The sequence below is a fragment of the Cinclus cinclus genome, chromosome 10, assembly GCF_963662255.1.
Source record: "Cinclus cinclus chromosome 10, bCinCin1.1, whole genome shotgun sequence".
In the NCBI taxonomy this organism is placed as follows: domain Eukaryota; kingdom Metazoa; phylum Chordata; class Aves; order Passeriformes; family Cinclidae; genus Cinclus; species Cinclus cinclus.
Genome location: NC_085055.1, coordinates 6837087 through 6857193, shown reverse-complemented (window position 1 = coordinate 6857193; position 20107 = coordinate 6837087). Strand labels below are relative to the sequence as shown.

The 20107-nt window shown below is 42.7% G+C and overlaps 1 protein-coding gene across 10 annotated transcripts in view; it reads left to right on the top strand.

The window, feature by feature from the left end:
• Nucleotides 1-16878, top strand: part of ZMAT3 (zinc finger matrin-type 3) — a 37365-nt gene extending 20487 nt beyond the window's left edge. For 7 of the 10 annotated variants that reach the window (XM_062499442.1, XM_062499441.1, XM_062499439.1 and 4 more), the window contains 2 exons: nucleotides 108-208; nucleotides 1204-5463. In XM_062499442.1, the coding sequence (XP_062355426.1) occupies nucleotides 108-208; nucleotides 1204-1415 (313 nt within the window). In that variant the 3' untranslated portion in view covers nucleotides 1416-5463. Of the gene's footprint in view, nucleotides 1-107; nucleotides 209-1203; nucleotides 5464-6935; nucleotides 7071-8359; nucleotides 8670-14886 lie in introns of those variants that run through there. The other 3 variants (XR_009933474.1, XM_062499443.1, XM_062499437.1) reach the window with 3 other exon arrangements.
• The last annotated feature ends 3229 nt before the right edge of the window (nucleotides 16879-20107 follow it).

Genomic DNA, 20107 nt, shown 5'->3' with positions numbered 1-20107 from the left:
GTATTGTTCAACCTCATGCTCAGGCTGAAAGCATGTGGCAGTGTCTCTGGCGGTCCATTTGTGAGAAAACCCTGAATTGCAGCTGTTTGTATTTGTTTAATCTGCAGGGATGCCTCAGAACTAGGCAAACGAAGGGCAAGGAAAGAAGGAAATGAATATAAGATGATGCAAAACAGGAGAAATACATATACAGTTCAGAACAACACAGGTAACTTGGAGCTTGCATTTGTTCTCTAGGTGGAATAGTAATTAATAATAAACAGACTTGTTTTTCTTTTCTTTCTGAGGTCTGTTTTAGGAGAGTCAGGTTGTGAAAGGAGCTGGTCCAAGCTCTGCTGATCCTTTATATCTGCATGTTTTTTTTTTCCCAGCTGCTAAAGTTCCTTTGTTTTGTCAGCCTGCTTGTTAGTTCTTTTTCTCAGTTTGTAACTTAATTTACCATCTGCCTGTCTCTAAGCCTGCTCTGAGTGGTGACAGTTTTCCTGCTTTATTTTCTTGGCAGGTGGCCAGGTGCTTTGACTCCTGCTGTGGCACATCAACCTGTACTTGCACTCCCATGACCAGAATGAGAGAGCATGTTAGCCTCCCTCTAAGACCATCTGTTCCTAGCATAGAGTCCTTCCTCAGGTGTTAGATACTAACTTTGCCTCTTTACTATGATTTAAGGAGTGTACTATAATCTCCAGCCAGGCATCTATTTCTCTTTTTCATTTTAAGTTGTTTTACAAGCACACATTAGCTGAAACCCTGATTCCTGGTGAAGCTGGGTTTAATCATGTCATTCTAATGACTGTTATGTGGAAAAGATGAATCTTTGTAAGTTCTATTAAATATCATTTTGTGAGTTTTAAACTGAGGCAGCTTATTCTAATCAAAAACTGTTCCAGTTCTGGAATTAGATGGTTAAGGAAAAAAAGAATTAATTCATTACCTAAATGATTAGACTCCTGATTTTTAATAAGACTGTGATATTAAACCCACTCTACTACTTTATAAAGTTCAAGTGCTGCCCTGTGGGCTGCACCTCCGGAATTCTAGAAATCAGCAGAGCAATTGTGGGGAAAATAAAGCTTGACTCTAATTCGTTAAAGCAGCAAATCTTTATCTGCTTTTCAATCATTCATTGGACTTAAGCATTGTCACTGGGCTGCCTCAAGCTTTGATTCCTTACAGGTAAACCAGGCTTTTCTGTTGGCTCCCCAGGCCCCTACTTCAATCCCCGCTCGCGCCAGAGGATCCCCCGTGACCTGGCCATGTGTGTGACTCCCAGTGGCCAGTTCTACTGCTCCATGTGCAACGCGGGTGCCAGCGAGGAGGTGGAGTTCAGGCAGCACCTGGAGAGCAAACAGCACAAGAGCAAAGTGTCCGAGCAGCGGTACAGGAACGAGATGGAGAACCTGGGCTATGTCCAATGACGCGCCACCCTCGGTAGTAGTTTGCAACTAGAGCAGCTTGTCTCTCGCCTGCTGTTTGCCACATGCCCTGCTTTGTGCTCCATTGGGTAGGAGTATGCTCTCGAGCTGTACATGTAACACCTGCAAACTTACTGGTATGGTTAGATTTTTTTTCTATCATAGTCGGCAGGATGACGCTGTGCAGGACATGAAGTGTTTTTGGTGTTTGTTTGCTAATTATCTAAGGCTCTTCATTGTATTGAGTGGTGGGGAGGAACTGTGTTTTCTCCCCAGCCTTCTGCATGAATATGCAAAGCCCAAGAAGTGCTGGGAACTTCTGTGGTTCTTCCACATGGATGGACCATGTGCAAAGCCCGCTCCCCTCTTGGCACACCACAGAGCAGCGCTCCAGAATGCCTCCCTACAGCAGATTGAATCTCTGGGCAGCCTGTAAAAGAGGGGCAGGAGCAGGGCCTGTGAATGTGTGAATTAGGTTGTGTACTTGTCCACACTTTGCTGCTTCTGGCCCCCATTACAGTCCAGAGTAGGTTCTTTCCACATCCTTGTAGAAAGGCTGTGCATACCTCTTCTCCTTGGAGGGTCTTGCCACTTACTGCTTCCTCTGCGATGCAGATTCCATTCTGAACCTCTGACATGGATTTCAGCTGATTAGCCCCATTCTGAAATATTCTTCTACTCTTGATATTATTGCCTGTACACCTTAATATACCGTGGGTGTAGCTCATCTCCCTAAAGAGTGTCTCTGGTGATCTCCATGGCTTAATGAAATGAACTGGAAAGCAAACCTGCTCAGGTGAGATGTGCTGTGCTCTGATTCTGCCTTAGACTGAGTCAGGTTGAGAATAGATGGAAGGAGCTGTCAGCTGTAATTTCTTTGCATGTTGATGTGGAAGAGAGCAAGAGTTGTTCTCTGTCTTGCAGTCCTTGCTCTGGCAGAGCAGGGCTTCCTGGACTCTGGGTAGCTGGTATTGGTGTGTCTCACTTCCATGCCATTCCCTGGGCAAAGCCTAATGGGTGTTTATAGAGCAAAGATGAAACTTCTAGCTTTGAACTAGAGCTGCCAATATTGGTTGACTTTTCCCCCTCTCTTTCTTTTTCCATCTCAGGATGGGTTTTAATTCCATTCCTTGATGTGAACTTGACTGTTCTAGGGACCATCAAAAATTCAAAGTTATTTAGGATTTAAATGTCAGGGTGATGATTGAGTAACAGCTTTTTGGCCTCATGAAGGTATTCAAGAAACTTGTTCAGCAACTTTTTAATTGTAGACAAACTCAGAAGGTGTGTGTGTGTTTGTTTTGATATTCTTTAGCAAAAGTAGGAAGGGGATAAAGAGCAGAAGTAGGGCTGTCAGTTATTCTTCTGCTTGTTTGGGTAGATGTGAGGAGCTGTGTTGGAGTCCAGTTCAGTGTCATTAAAACATGGTCTCCAGGGGCAAGTGCAGCACACAGGTGGCTTTTGTTGGACCTGATCCCCCACTGTGCTGCTGGAGCTGTGCACTGGTTCAGCTTCGCTGACTTCAGTGGCAGGTGCAGAGAGAGGGTTCAGGAAGCACCATGGCTCATCTCTCACCCCTCTTCAGGCAGCTCCATTAGTTTAAGTAGGATTTTACCAGGGATATGTTGTACCTAGTGCATAGCGTTGAAGAGAAGTCCCCTCCCTCCTTTTATTGCCATTCTGATCCTGCCTCTTGCATTCCAGAAGGAATTTCTGCTTGCCTTAAAAAGTGAAGAATGAATAACAAAAAATTTCCAGATAGTCTTTATTCATCTTCCTAGTCCACCTTCAAAAGGTTTGTTGCACTTGGCTGCTCCTCAGAAATTGAGTATTGTTTTCTTCAGCTCCCTGAGTGAGCATCAGGGAACCATGCAATCTGAATGCAGCCTTCCTAAGTCCAGACAAGGTGAGTGCTTGCAAAGTAGTTGGGAGCACCCCACTAGATCATTCCTTGCCCTGCAGATAGAGGCAGAGGAATAGGTGTCCTCATGAATGAGATTTCTTCCCCTCCTTTGTGCAAAACTTAGTTAAATGGGGTTTGTGTCCCGGAGTGCATGAGAAGGTAGAACAGGTGCCCAGGTTGTAGAGCACTCACTGAATAATTATGAGAGCTTTGTAAGTCTGTTTCTTCTGTGCTTTTCTGCCCCTGCCTCACCCTCTGTGTAGCCTTGAAGAACGTTTGCCTTTCCAAAATCTCTCATCAGCCTTCCCTCCTCATTATTTGTATTGACAGAAGGACTCTGGTTTTCTCTTTGTGTCCTGTCCTTTAGTTTGCCAGTCTGACACCACTGTCCAGAGGGACAGAGGAAGTTAGATGAGCCTTACCACAATGTGCTTCAGCACAGTGACCCCTGCATTATGGTTAAACATCCCTCTGGCTGTAAATTAAAATGTGGCATTCCCCACAGGCTGCAATTAGTAGCAGAAAAACAACCCTATGTGAAATATGAGCTGGAGGAGCTGGAGGTGCTGTCTGGCTTATTCCTAGGGATGAGGAGGCATTTTTGCTTGCTTTCACATGTCCCAGAAATCAGCTGTTCACCACTTAGCTTTGGTTACTGCTCCTACTCCCAGCCCAGCCTTCTGCTCCTCATTTGGCATTTCCAGTGACAGCTGGAGGTGTCAAAACTTGGTTTGCTCCAGCTGTGCAGATGTGCCACAGCACAGCTGTGTGTTGGTGCTTTTGGGAGGGTGTGTGAGGAATGTGCAGGGGGCTGTTTTTGCAGGCTCTTCTCTGCTTGGGGCTGAGTCTGGTTTGGAGTGGTGGCTTCAGTTTGCCCTGAGCAGAGAAGCCTGAATCTGCTTTTTTCTCTTCAGGGGAGTACAAGTGAATGTAGTCATCCCAGTGATTTCAGAGTGGTGGCTTGTAGAGCAAGTGTACAGCAGGCAGTGGAACTCAAGTGACAAGGTAGGACAGATTTCCTCCATGGAAGGAAAGTTGTATTGCTGGGACAAGCAGCTGAGACTCACTTTGCCCCAGTGCAGTGTTGTGCCTCTTCCTGCAAGCAACCAAAGCTTTCCTCTCCCTCTTCTGCATTGCTTAATGGCTTGTGATCTTCCCACTCACCTTTCAGCATAGGAAGTTGCTGACTGCAAAGAGAAAACACCCAACCTCCCCATTATCCTTAGGGTTCAGGACAATCCAAACTCATACTCATCAGCATTAGATACTGAGTAGATCCTAATTTTATTTCTTTTTGTGAAAAGCGTTCTCCAAATCACTGTTCAAAGAATAGTGAAATTACATTCTGGGCAAACCCTTTTGACATAGGTGGGCTGGGGAAAACACTGTACAGCTGAAGTGCCATTTTCCAGACCCAATTAATCTTTTTCTCATATTAAACCAAGTACCAAACCCAAGAAACAGGACTTCTGTGAAGCTGTCACATTGGCCAGTAGGTTAATGACTTTTGCTGCTAGGAACAAAATGTAAATCAGTATGTTCATATTTATTTTACTGTGCTGACCACTAATTGATTTGTCAGTATTTAAGGCATTATGCTGTAGGTTGTTTTTAAGTGGAAAAATTCTACATCGCACTTTGCTTTTGGATCAGAGCAGTTATTTATTGTATTGTGAAAATGTTATTCCTCCCACATAGCTATTGTTTTCTTTCCCTTGATGCAAAAAACCCAACCAAACCCAAACAGCAAAACCCCCCAGCCAAATCCAACCCATGGATCTCGTCATGCTAAACAAAATGAGGATCTCCTTGCAACTTGTTATTAAATGCCCATTTCCAATTTCTTTTTCCTCAAATAATTCCTTTGCTAACTTGGGATGTTATTTTTAGAGACACAAAGTTCATGCTTCATTTAAACATTAATTTCTTTTAAGGCAAGGAAGTAAACCATGTGGAATCCGTTAATTTTTGAGGACTATGAAAGTGATACTATTTTGTTTGTATTAAGCATTAGCTGTTGTTTTGCATTCTGCACTAATGAGTAAATCTGTTATAATCTTGCCTAACATTGGTCTGTTTTTGACTCTTTGCTTTCTTCATGCCCATTGAAAGGAACCCTGAAAACTTCTGTGGAGTTGCTTAGGATGGTCAACAAAACGCAGATTTTTTTCTGTAAAGCTGCTTATTTCCTTTCCTAGATGCCCATTATAGGGCATTAGAAGGGAAAGCTATTGCCATAAGCATGGATTCATATTTTAGCTTATTAATGCATGATGTCCTTTTGCTACATTACTTAAGTGATGCTCTCACTGTAACCAATGGGAATCTTGCCTGGGTCAGGGGTAAATGAAATACCTAAGGCAAAGATATTATGTTGGCTGGGGCCAGGCAAGGTACATTGCTAAGTTTGTCTTCTACTCCTCCATTTGGATTATAGCACTCTTATGGTTTTGCTTTTTGAGGACCATGTATTTGGTTCTGTAAGGATTTGGTCTTGCTCCAGCTAAAATAGTGTGAAGCACCTTGACTTCAGTGGAGTTAGGAGCAAGGCTTGAAAACCTTTAGGAATTTCTCACTGCTGATGTTTTATAAGTGTTTTTTGTTTAGTGGTTTGTTGTTTTTTTTTTTTTAATTTTACAACCATATATACAAGGATGCTCTGGATGAGATGGAGATCTGTTGCTAGTTATGGAAAAAACAAATGCCTTGGTTGCCAAAGGAAAACAGAAAATGGAGAAATATGGACCTGGTTTCTTTGAAGTCAGTGGCTAAGCTTCTTTCATTTTGAGCTCAGCTTACCACTTGCATAAAGTTGGAAAGGAAAATGAAATCCACCTTGAAATAAATGTGGTCGAACAGTAGTTCTGGGAATCCTTCCTTTGAAAAATGTCACAGCTAAAAGTGTGTCAGCTTACCTGAAATGTCTGCAGGTAAAGACAGAATTGAATTTTTGAAAATAAAATCAGTTTTTCAGTTTGTATTTTGCAGGGGAAAAATTACTTGATTTAATTTCCTTCTGCATCTGTCCAGCAACATCATTTGCAAGTGCTTTGAACATATTTCATCTAGAGCTTTCTTGTCAGGTTGTTTTGTACATTTTCCCTTATTTCCTTTATATTGTACTGACACCCGTGAGGGAATACTTGATGAAAAATGAATTTTTTTTTCTTCTTCATTCTATAATAAACCATCTTGCTCTTACCATTGTGCAGCCCTTATGTTTGGTATTGCTGTTGTTCATGGCTGGACTGGAACAACTGAGTTAGCCCAGCACTGAGTGCAACTACATGAACATGCTTTCACACACTGATAAAGGAGTCTGATTCAGGGTAGAATTTGTTACTCTGGAGGAGGGTCAGTGTACTTCCAGCTGTTACTGAAAGCCAGCTGAGACCTGTCTTGGATTTGGGAGGGTTAGGGAGTAGTCAGCATCTGGCAGGACAGGATCCAGGAGGGGGACACAAATGGCTCTCTTTCTGTCTGTGCTTTCCCCTTGAGTGGACATCACAAGCTCTGCAACAGCCCCAGGCTGAACCGTGGACTGACTTTCAACTCTGACTGTGAAAAGGTGGTGACAAGCTGAGCCTGATACTTATATTTGCACATTTTTTTTACCACAGAGCTGTTTCCCCCTTTAATTACTTGAGGGCTCCGGAAGAGCGTGTGCTTGTGCAGCGTAAATGTCTTTCCAAACAGAAGGAACATTCTGCAGACTTGGAAAGAGAGAAAATCTATTTTTTTTGAGTTCAGCACAGGTAAGAGCTAAGCACAGTCCTTCTGTGCTTCTGCAGCCATGCTGTTGGTGCAGTGAGCTCTTGATCTCAAGGGCAGTGTCCTGGGGGCATACCAAATACATTTGGGGGTGTAACTGCTGTTGGGGCACAGATCTGTGTGTAAAAGCACCTATGAACAGGGATGTGTCCCTGAACTCTCCTCTCTTATTCTAGGCATTGGACCTTTACAGAGACCACTGACACTGGTGGAATTACCCTGATTTAGCATTTGGGATGAGAGCTGCCTCCGTGCTTAGGTGACTTCTTCTGTGCTAACAGTGAGATTACTGGAGGCTTTATGTGTTATCACTTATAGTAAATAGAGTCATAAAAACTTGTAAGTGCAGTTTAATGTTAAATCTCACCCCAGCCCTTTACTGTTCAAGTTCATCTAGGCTGTGTTTGGTTATCCTGGAAACCAAACCCCTACAAAGCAGCACATCCCCTATATCAGATTTCTCTGATAAATCACTGCCTCTTCAATACTTACATGTGGTAATTGTATTTTATATCAATTCTATAGCAATTTGGTACAGCCAAAAACCATAGTGATACATATATACCTGGGCAGCCTAACTGAGAATCACAGGCATTTGCTGAATTACTCAGCAAATAAAGTACTATAAAAAAAAGATGAAAATCAAAGACTAAATGTGTAATTTGAAAGCATAAATAGCCCTCCATCTGCTTCTACAGTTAGCCTGGTGTCCAAGGATTTCACGTAGTTGTCCTGTAACATTTTACGATTGAGGAAGTAAAATTTGGGGGAAAAATGATTTGTCCAGAAAGTCTATGGTTAAAAAGGAACATTGAACTTAGTGCTTTTAAATACCAAGCTGCTGTCCCTGCCTCATCTCCATCCAGCCTTCCTGCTCCCAGGATGATGAAAATGACTGGATTTTAAAACCAATTTGATTAATAATGGTTGGATTTTCATTGTTCAGGTAGTGGCTTTATAAAGCATTAAGACTTTAGCATGTGGTTTAAAAATAATGAATCCTGACAGAGAGCTCTTCCAGTATTGCTTCTGCCATTAAATCTTAGTGGAAACATGGAAAAACAACTTTTAGGAGGATTGTAAAGGATGCAGGTTTGTAAAGTGCAGGTTTGGAAGCTCTTCTGTATTCATTTATGCCCCCTTCACATAAATTCCCTTTATTCCTACTTCTACTTCTCCTAAAACATTTGTAGTTAGGGCTGCTTCTTTCTTCTGGAATAGTAATAAGCTGCTGTAACAGATAATATCAAGGATTTATTGGCCTATCTTTCAGGGTATGACACGCTCTTGACTGGGCTTCCTTAACCTCTCTACCTGTGTGAAGTCACTGGAATTACATGAGAGAGAGATATGAAGATTATCTACAGTGTATTATCTGAGACTAGGGAATGTGGTAGGTGTTTGCAGTACATATAAAGATGTTAAAAAAGTATTAATCTAAGGTGTTTCATAGTATCAAGGTACACAGATACCATGAGTGAAAGAACAAGGTGTTGTAGGGTTCTAAGAAGAAATTAACACAGTTGCATGAGAAATAAAATAGGCTGCATTTAGTGTGTTGGTGGAATTTTGTGCAGGAATTCAGTATTCACCTGAAGAAGCAGACTATGTACTTTAATAGATGCAACATGACCAATAGTGTGAAAAACACAAAAATTGAAACACATGGTATGAAAAAAAATGTCAAATGGCCAAATCCCTGTGCACCAGAAGAGATGATCACATATACCTTAACACCTGACATTCTGGGGAGTCTGGACAGAATACTTCAGAATTAAGAGACTTGTAGGAACAACATAATGATGTCAAGACTCTCTTTTTGCAGCTGACTGGAGAGTTTGGAGACTGAGATGTCATTTATGACAACAGCTCCTTTTGCTCTGTGTGAACCTGCGTAGGTGGGGATTATTTCAGCAAAGGGGGAGGTTCCTCTGGAAGGCAGGGCTGTGGTCTCAGTAGCCTCCAGGGGCTAATTCTGCCATGTCTGTGCTTGCTTGTCCCTTTAAGGACTGTTCCTCCTTGCTCTTGTCCACTAATTATTAAAGATAATTTTTCAGTAGCTCCTTTTAGCAGCTTCCTCTAACACCTCACAGCATCTCAACAGCAGCTTAATTAAGAAATGGCCAAATCACTCAACACATGAGATCTTGGACAAGTATCTCGTGTTTGTAAAAGCTGGTAATACTTAGACCATGTTTGGATTAGCAGGCATGAGTTCTGACAGAGTAGCAAAGCTATTCATCTGCAGGATATTGCATTTATTTATGTCAGATGGGATTATGGGCTGCCATCCATTCTGCTCCTCCATAGCTGGCATCAAGGTACCCAGGCATGAGGGCTAGATGATTCTCATGCCTCCTATTGTGCCTCCTCCCTGTGACTGTGTCTTTGAGGATCTGTTTTTGACCAGAGTATCTTTGGTTTGCCTTGTCACAGTCACAGAAGTGCAGTTAACAGGACACCTCAATTTAATTGCTTGCACAAAGCACAGATTTTTATTATGCAAACCCCAATTTCTAGTGGATATTATTGAAAAGCACAGGGAACAGGGGTAAGAAGAATAAGAATATAAAAAAGAATAATATAAAGAAGAGAGATTTGCAAGGTTGCAATGACCCTAGCCACACAAAGTGAGGATGCAGGAATGGGAGGCACTTGCGGTTAGTTCCAATCTGTCTTTTGCCAATCTCACAATCCCAAGATACTCTGAGGGTTCAGCTGCTGTACTTGCAATTATACCCTTGAAATAAAGTCTGATAAAATCCGAGCTGCACTGCTGACCATGTGAATTACCCTTTCCTTAAGGCTGACCTGCAGTTGCAGACAAGAGGCAGGATGCAAGAGGCTCTGCAGGGATCATTCTGCAGAGCCAAGCTGCCTCCTCCTTCCCCTGCACTCTCTTCCTACAAAGGCCAAAGGCAGCAAGCTGTATAAAAGCCCATGACCTTGGGGTGGGCTGTTTTTAGCCTGGTGTCAGCACAGAAGACATGACAACTATAATTAAAATGTAAGATTTAGCTACATACCTGGAGCTTTGAGACATCAGAGGCTGTGTGTGAGCAGGACACGGAGGCACTGGACGGTCGGGATGGCTGCATGGAGCTGCATCTCTCCTCTTCACAGGGTTCTTGACAGATGGTTACATCAGCCTGAACTCCTGTCATGCATTGCCCAGTGTGTAACACATGAGACAGATTTCTGCAGACACCTTGTTCACATGGATTAGCATTGATCTTCACACAGCTCCTCACAGCTGCTGAGAAATGCAAAGGTGGGGCAGAGCATAGCTATAGGTGTAGACATACTGGGGATATATTAGGGCATAATAAGCTTTCAAGGGAGTTCTTCTTAATTTGGGTACAGACTATATATGCTAATTATATGGCAGCAGCCTTGGCAATTAGCATACATGCTTTCAACTTGCATTTCTGATTGCTGTAACAAAGCCAGCTCTGCCTTCTCCGCACACTGACTTCAAAGGCTTTGTCTTGATTTAAGAAATGCTGTCTAAAGCTGTTAGGAGAAAATGAAGCTGTGGTACTGCCACTGCCAGGCTGCCCATTTAACAAACTGCATGCTAAATGGATGAGCAGCCAAGCTCCCTGCAATGGTTCATGAGCATGGTTCAGCCAGCATTTACTGTCATTGGCATACAACATAGTATTCCCACAGTGAATACAGCACAGGTCTTCCAAATCAGACCTCGTGTCCCTAAAATATCAGCACCCAAAGACACACACCTTGGGTCCCGATCACAGGCTGTTATACTTAAAAGAGAATGTTACATACACATCCCAGAAGGGAAAGTAACGATCAGTAGAAGAAACAAGAATAGAAACAATGAGAAACTTTGAAGTTCCCTGGGACGATCCTGCCAACCCTGGGACCTAAGACCAGCGCAGGTCATGAGTAACATTTGAAAACATTTGGCAACTTAATCTGCTTGGGTGTTTTCAACATCCCCAGCAGACATTTCAAATTGCTGTAGCATTTCTGTAAATCTGGTTGCAATTTATCTTTGAAAACAAGGCTTAAACCCCAAGGGAGCTGGTTTTTTTACAGAATTTAACCCTAAATGAAGTCATCAGCATGTGGTTGTGCAACTGCAGTGGGTGAAGTTGCAGCCTTGGAGCCTGGCTAGAACTTTCCAGGGCAATTCCCTGCAGAGAGCCAGAGCTGCCTGAACTGCCTACACCCAAAATTAAGGATTACAGCCCCCTGTTGCTTACAGGGTACATTTCTGGTTCCAGTCTCAAGCTATATGTTTCATGTAGGAACTCATCTCAATGCTGCAGTGCCCCAGTCAAACTGAAAATGTTTGAGTGTCTTTCTAGAGACTGGTTGAAGTCACCCTGTGCTCAGCAGGTGCCACTGAAGTTGATCTAGATTTCCTCCAGAAGGAAGTGAAGCTGTGTCACATCATGCAGGAGCATCATTTAATGCTTGGCATTTGGAATAAAACTTAATGTTACACAATTACAGTGTCGAATGGCTGGCAGCAATTTTGCCAGACAAATATCACATGTCTTTCCCAGAAGGATTCAATCTTTAATATGGTTTTGATGCTGGAGGCTTTTCCAATTTCTGTTTATTAGAAATGGCTTAGCTATTTTGGAAGTGCTGCCTTTAACCCAATACAGCTAGTTCCACCTACAGCACTGTGAGAAAATCCTGTCTGCAGCATTTTGTTTCCATACACATGCTGTATGACCAAAGCAAATTGTCACCTTGCAGAAATTAGGCCTTTGAAGGGCTAAAAGAGTGTTAGCTCTTCATGTGCTTTGTGTGCTTTGAGGCTCTTTCCAAAGAGTTTGCACCCTCAAAGGATGGAAATGTATTGCTGACAGGGAAATGTTGAAAGTTAAGTGGTGTGGATGGAGAGCCCATGGAAGGAAGAACAAAACAGGGGCTCTGAGATGACAGGGCTGTGCCAGTCCAGAGCCAAGCTGAGGAGTGCAGACACTGGCTTGTCTCCCCTTTTTTCTATCTTTCTGTTATTACCTTTCTAAACCCAGATCACCAGCTGCGGTGGAGGTTCTTGCTATGAAGCTAAACTGGTGATGAAATGCAGTATTCTGGGGGGCAATCTTGTTCATTTGGAGCACATGTACAAGGCCAGATGCCCTAAGTCCAGCCAGACTCTATTACTCAGAAAAGACTTCCACTTGCACAAGAAGAGGCCAGCTTTAATCAGCATCCTCATGCCCAGATTTCCAATAGAACATATAACAGGGAACAGCTGTTGGCTCCACCTTCTTGTGTCTCAGTGGAATCTTACCTGTCTCTCTGGGGAAAGAGCAACTGTAGGATGACTGGATTCAGTCCTATTTCAAGGAAAAAAAATAGTATTCAAGGTGTAATACCTAAGTGGAAAATCTGACTGTCCTGAACATTCATGTATATGCAGTGATACACTTGAACCTCCTTTATTAGGCAGTAAAGAAGGCATTTTTATGATGCATTTTATGGGGCCAAGAGATGAGTGAGCAATCTCTCCTGAAACTCTCTACCAAGTGTTTAATCTTTATTCCCTGGAGGGATGGCTTTAGTAACTGGAAAGGTGAGAACAATAGAGATCTGAGGTCAGTTTTGGCAGAAATGGGTCACAGTAATTCACAACTCAAAAATAACTCATATTAGTTGGTATTCACCTTCTCAGGCTCTAATTTTGCCACCTCCCTGCAGGTCCAGCAGCTTTGCTGTGGGCTGTGGTGTCCTGCTTGGGCATCACTCATCATCCTCTCACCCACTGCATATTCAGGCTGTGGTTTTCTAATTGGCTTCCAGAAAATTAAGAGAAAAAATTACATGAGTCTTGTAGGCCCTTAGAAGACTGCATGTTTCCGTGTGTTTGAGCCTCCTGGATGCAGAATTCCCATCAGAGGGGTCGGGGCTCTGAAGTGCTGGCTGCAGCCAGAGGGGCAACAGAGGTGGCAACACCTTGTGGTGAGTCTTCCAGGTACCTGGAGCTCTCAGGATGCTGTTATCCCTGGAAAGGAGCACATGGGATGCCTGTCCCCACATCCATGCCCTGGTGTCTGTCTGTCCTGGTGGCTGTACTGCCTCACCCAGCCGGCTTGGCCCCAGCTCAGCCCAGCCTTCTATGCTGTGATCATACCTCCTGATGGCACTGCAGACATACTTTTAGAAATCCCCAACAACTCCCTCCTTAGACCCACATTTCAAGCTCTTATTTAATGTTGCCTCCTTTTCAGAGGTTTTAAGAAAAGTGGAAGTGCTTTATTGAGATTAGGTTGTTGTTTTGAGACAGGCAGAGTGATGGCATTTTATTTTGATTTCAACAGCATACCCATTAGGATTTTGAAAGGTAGCAATATTCCCTGGAAACAGAAGAGGGCAGCTGTTTTTTGGGAAATGAAGAGTGCATTGACTATTTTTGAGAATGAAATAGCAGTCACTCAGATCTAGATGAGAGAGCTTTTTATTTTTTTCATGAATGAATAAAAATAGCACAGTATTTCAGGGCTGGTGCTGGTGTAATTAGTGTGTAAAATAGCTGGACCCCCATCACCTTCCACTGAGTCCCTGGGTTTTGTCTGGCAAAATTAGATTCCTTGCAATTTTATTGCAATGTAATTAAAAAGTAACCAAGGGAATACAGAATTTGGTCTTCAGAGATATTCAGCTTCAGACAAAGTAAAAGGCATCTGCAGCTGACTGGATTGAGTCAGTTTCGTTATTTACTGCCCATGGGGGGAAAAAAATGCTGTCAACTGTCTGTATGCATGGAAAAATCAAGTTTAGTACATGTTTTTCAAAGCCCCCAAATGCATGGGGTCATTTTTGATTGAAAGAGGTTTTCAGTTTTTATTAAACAACAAATGCATAAATTCCAAACTAAAACATCCTCCTGGAGTGAAACCTTCGTTTGTAATTTCTCAAATAAGGCATCTTGATTTTTCAAACTTCCATTTCCAATGTTAACAATTACACAAGTTTGACAGGAGATTGCAATGAGGTTAACTCCATCCAGATCTTTATTTCCTGGCAAATATTTGGCTGAAGACCATGCAGCTGCTCTAGTGTGCAGCCCTGAGCCCTGATTTCAGGCCCAGAGCAGCCCTACTCTGGCACCAGCCCCAGCCTGCCTTGCCTTCAACCTGTACATGTATTTTTCAGTGTACACAAACAGCACATAGGCAGTTTGCACAGGGTGGCCAAGTTTTCCATATAAAATTTCCCATACCTGATTTTCCACATGATGCCTGCAAAAACCCACAATGCAAAACCTAAAATCCCCTCTCCCAGGTCCCCACGGCTGGGAGCATGGCTGGATCCAGAGTCAGGAAATTGGGTCTGTTTTTAAAGCCAAAATTATACTACTGAATCCCATGGAAACACATGTCCTGGATGTGTTTGCTTCAAGTCTGTTGTGTGTTTCCTGGATGGCACATCCTGCATGTGGCTCTTAAAGAGAGGGGCAGTTAATTCCAGTTCATGTGAGACTTGTACTTCCCAGTACTTTAGTTGGTCCAGATAGGTAATTTGGAAAACTCAAGAGTGACTTCTCCCAGAACCTTCCCAGTTCCACTGTGTCCTTCCAGCTCTGAAAACAAATGGGAATTTTTGTATTTGGCTGCACCAAGAAGCATGTAAAAAACAAACTGTCTTTTTTTATTATTATTTTTTTTAATAGCTCCAAGGCAGAAATAATTAGAGACCCTCCGTAATGAAACAGTACTAACTGGAAGGGTAGCCCAAAACAGACTGCTCTTCTGATGCAGGAAATAATGAGGGCTGCCCTAAACTTTTAATCAGAGGCTCAAATTTTATTTTCAGCTCCTGACAAGGGTAACATCCCTTAATAATGCTCCTGACAGTTCCAAACTCCTGAAATTAATATGAGAGCAACGAGGATTTAATGGAAGCGCTAATTACAGATGCTGGAATTATTCTGCTGCAATTCAAAACCTCTGATGTGGAGAAACTCTTAGTATGGTTGGGCTGTCATCTAATTCCTATGAAGTTTTGCTGTGAAAGGTGACCCTGGCTTTACACACCTTCCTTCTGTGAGATGTGGGCATCCTTTCTTCACGCTGACTTCCACAACTTGCAAAGAACTGGGGTGCAAGCAATGAATTCTTCCTGCTCTGGAGACAGTACTACTCACAACCCTCTTGAGTGCTCTTCCCTCTATTTCCCCTCTCATGATTAGTCATAATGTCCTAGTGGACTCACATCCAGGCTTTTTCCAGACAGGCTGAGTGGTTATGCAGGTGGATCAAACACAGATGGCTGTGGCAGTTTGTACCTGGAGTGCCAGCCACCTCTGCAGCAGGAACAGCTGAACCTCATGTGGAACAGCTTCTCTGTGCTTCATGGTCTCATTTTTTAGACCAATTGATACCAACAAATTAGTGCCACTTCACTTGGTTATTCAGGGATTGGTGGGTCACAGATGGAATTGGAGGCCAGGCAGCCCCTAGGTGAGAGAGAACAATCCATGGGGTGAAGCCACCTCAGCCTCTAATCCTGAGTGCACCTCCCAAAAAGCTCAGCTCTTTAGAAACAATCTGACATCACCAGTAGACTTACTTATGTCTTTTTCCAGAGCCACTTTTTATCTGAGACTTCCTCCAAATCTCCCAGATGTGCATGGAGACCCTACCAGATCCCTGGGGCCAGTGGGCTGTGGGAGGTGGTCCCTGGCTAGTGAGTCCTTGGCAGCCTGGCCTCCACCCTTAGCAACCACCTGGCTCTTTGGAGTCTACATGGTGATGCCAGGAGATTGCTGCTGGCCTGACAAGCTGCTCTGAACACCCTGAAGGGCCCTGTCATCATCCTCCTAAAGGTTTTGTTGGGGTTTTGGAGAATGGCTATATGGCAGCAAGCCCAAACTCCCTCCTTGCATATCCTGAAAATGCTCTCTCTGGATGTTTAGCTTTCAGGAGAACAAGAAATAAATTGGAAGGCTTTAAAGGGAGAGCTTCAATTTCCAAGTTCAGAGGAAGTCACAGACTGAGGGACTGGAGGGCGACCTTCCCCAAAACATGAATGCCTTTTGATCTATGCAACTTTTTTAGTCTCTCTTACAACCAGCTGTGAAACCTGAATCTTGATGTTAGTTCCAACTGTTGAATGGCATTAGATGATTCATCTCTGCTATTAACACAAAAAAGTAATACCATTTTCTGCTTTGCACATAATGCCTTTTGAGAAATAGATGAAGACATAAGGGACACCGAAGAATTATTTAATCTAAGCTTTTTTCCTTCAGCCCTGCATTTTGTCACTCTATTGAATGATTACACTCCAGTTCCTGCCCTTCCTCAGTTACTCTGGAGACAGTGACAAAGGCAGGAGCCATCTCATCCTGCTTTAGTACCCCTCTCCTAAGGGAGGGGTGTGCATCTTTTATCAAAAAGTAATAAATGTTCTTTGGTATAACAGAGTGAAAAGAAGGAGGGGGAAATCACCAAGCTGGTTTCAATATGCTCTGTTAATAAGCCAGAGCCACTGTCATAGAAATGCCAGCACCAGCATTGAAAATCGAAATACAATCTCAACGATTCAGCTGTGAAATCTAATTTGGCCAAAGAGGGGGCTTGGAGATTTTTCCACCTTCTCTGGTCAACATGGAGTCATGTGCATAAATACAAATATTCCTGGGAAACTTTGCAATGAATCATATGCTCTGTGGCAATAAAGATGGAGAAGTTTTTATTGTTGTGGTAATTCTTGGCATGGGTTGTGGATTTTGCAGCTGAAAGACAATGGCCAATTTTATGGATTTTTGAATTCTTATTTTTGAGGACCCTGATGGAGTGGAATTTGAACACACCATTCCTCTCCCCCTCTGCTGTTAAAAAAGGGAGCAATAAATCAAAGATGAATTGACAGAATTAAAAATTACAGTCAGAAAAAAATCTCATGGTGCTGAATTTTGGGGAAGGATATTTGTAAACCAAATATTTAGTTCCAAATGTCACAGTAACATAATGTTCTCTCTAAATTCCCCTGGAATCATGGACCACGTGTTTGTGGATGCTGGGTGTTTAGCTGACCTCAGCTCACACTAAACCTACTAAAAGTAAAGAACTTTTAAAGCAGAATTTTGTACTAAAAATTGAGAATTTTGGATGCTGTGAGTGGGGAGAGAATGACATTTTATGCAAGCATCTTAAAAGCTCCAGTTGTCCACATAACTTAGTGCCAGGTGGCCTCATAAGATCCATATTTGTGTTTACTGGGGTTTGTAAGTACTGTTATAACTATGGTAAATTATACAGAAATAAATGAGTTAAGTTCCCAGGGCTGGGAACAGAAAGTCCTTTCTTCTTTAGTGCCATTCTTGGTGCTGTTACGGGTTTATCAAGAGGAAGCTGCATTTTTCTCAGCACATTATTATTGTGATTGTTTTCCCAGCACTGACAGCAGCCCCAGTACTTCCTCATTATGTGGTAGATGTGCAAGAGCCTGCTCTGCCTCCCATTAAAATCAATAACTATCTTCCTTAATTAGCATTCAAATTATGATCAGTCTTTTAACATTACTATCAATTAGGCACAGCACAGCCATGCCCTGTTGTTTGAATTCTTCCAAGTGAGCTAGGTCCATAGAGACTGGGTGGGATCATGGGCAGGAGCCAGACCCCAGGGATTTGGGTTGCATCCACTGATGGTCATGGGCTCTCTGAAATATTGCTGGAGGAGGAGGCTCTCTGAAACAACAGACACAGCTCAGCTGGCATGATTGTCCTATTCCAATCAAATGAATAACTTGGAAGTGTCACAAATGTGATTACATCCACAGAAAAGTGAGCCTTTCCTCCTTTTTTCCTCCATGCTGGATGCTGAGGGCTGGAGTGACCTTGGCATGCAATGAACTTTTCCCCAGGAGCTGGGCTGGGGCCCAGAAATTAGCACATGCAGGTTTCTAAGGCAAATGATAGCACATAGGGGCAAAGGAAAACTGGCTGTGAAGCTGTAGGTTGGAAAGCCATGGCATAAATAGTGCTGGGTTTATTGTTCTCCAAATGCTGGATATCAAGGAACTGATGTAGATGTTGAAAAGGCACCAAGGGAGCTTGAAATGATTGATGTGTCATCATGACTGCTCCAAAGCACCTGCCAAGGGGGACCTGGGATGGGGCAATGAAGGTTCCAGGGACTGAAGCTTGTGTTTGCTGGGCAAGATTGTTCTTTCAGATTGGGATCAGAGTATTTGCAGTGCTTCAGTCAAAGGAAAAAAAAAAAAAAAAAGGAAAAGAAAAAAATGAAAGTGTTTTGGTGAAGTTAAAGCACAGAACAAACCTGGTTCCCTGATGGCTCTACCAAGGTTTGCTGAAAATTAGCTACTCAGCACATGGTGATATTTGCTAGCAAAACAGACAAAATGATCTAAACCAAAACACATGGGGCTGTTATAAACCTCCTATGCCTTAAATCAGAAAATTACTTAGCACTGGCAATTTACTCTAACATCCCTCCTCAATCTAATAGAGATTATCCTCTGGAAAGGTCTGTTTTCTACTCTGAAAACTCAGATTCCCACCTATTTTCCTCTGTCCCCAAAGCTTATATTACATTTGCACTATTTAAACTCCTGACTGTTTTTTATACTATTGTGTTTTACAACCACGTGGTACATTTGAATTAATTCTGTGTGTGGGAAAGAGAGGCAGACAGAAACCTGTTCTTTGGAAGCAAGGAGTATTTCCCCTTGGAGCTCTATACTTCTCTCTCCATTTTCCTTATCTGAGCTGATAGAACACCCTCTTGGCAAGGATAGCAGTTGTCCATGTGGAAAAGTGACCTTTTAATTTATATTTTTCACTTTCTTGGATTCAGTGAGCATCTGGAAGAAGGAGTGCAGCTAGTGCTGCTCTGCCAGAGGGTTTCAATGGCTGCCAGCAGCTGGTCCATGTAGGTAAGGCAGACTGCTCCAGACCAGAATGAACCTATTAGTTAACTAAAAGACAGAAGTATCTAAGTGTGATGAGCTTGCCTGTGTTGCTCCTGGAGAGGAATCTCAGTCCTATTTATTAACCTCTTTGCTGCACATTGAAGGACAGTCTGGTGTGACCACATCAGTAAATATGGACAGAAACAGGGTTTTGTTGCAGGAGAGAGGATGTGAGCTGCCACAAAATACAAGCATGGTACCCCAGTGTTCAAGGCCAGGCTGAGGCAGGGCCCCAAAGAACCTGATCTAGAGGGTGCCATGGTTGAGTGATTGTAACTAAATGATCTTTAAGGTCCCTTTTAGCCCACACCATTCTGTGATTCTTGTGGCCATTCAGCCCAGACTGGTTGTCAAAGCAGGAGATGGGGACTCAGGGGAAGGAAGGAGAGAAACTTCCCCCCTTCCATCTCAGCTGCCTTCTTTATTCATTTACATCTCACAACCAGATTTAATTTATCTAGATGTGCCAGCTCAATGAAACTTCAGTTTCTTCTCTTAACTGCTGTGATAATCTCACCTCTGCTGCCTTCTGAAAATAGAAAAAACCATGCAGATAAAATGGCCCATTTCCATGAGTATCTTTGAGATTTTTCAGCTTTCTTTTCTTCACATCACAGAAAACTTCAAACTTCACCTCAGCACCTGAGGCTCTGATTTCAATTTACATTAATTTCAGACAGCACAAAGCTGATTCACTAATAGCTGAGAGCATTGTTAATGCCTCTCTTTTTTTTGAGGTAAAGAAAGAAGAAAATTGTCTAAAAGAAATTCATATATTGTTCATAATAACAATTTGCCATGCAGCAAACCCCCTAATGTCCCTATGAAAGTACTTGCAATAAAATACATACAGTTCCCTGTTTGGCCCTTAATTCTTATTTCACACTTTTTATTTGCTGAGATTTTCGATTTTCTGAGCAAGATGGGAAAAATGAACTCTTGGTACTCAGTTCACGGGAGCCATCTGATCAGAGAGAAGTGACTTTTCCTCCCTAACCCTGAGTAATTCATTTGCCTTCCACAGGTAAGGTGGGGGATGAGGGGAAATCCTCATTCTGCATAGGGTTTTCCAGTTGCATCACAATGTCTGATGAGT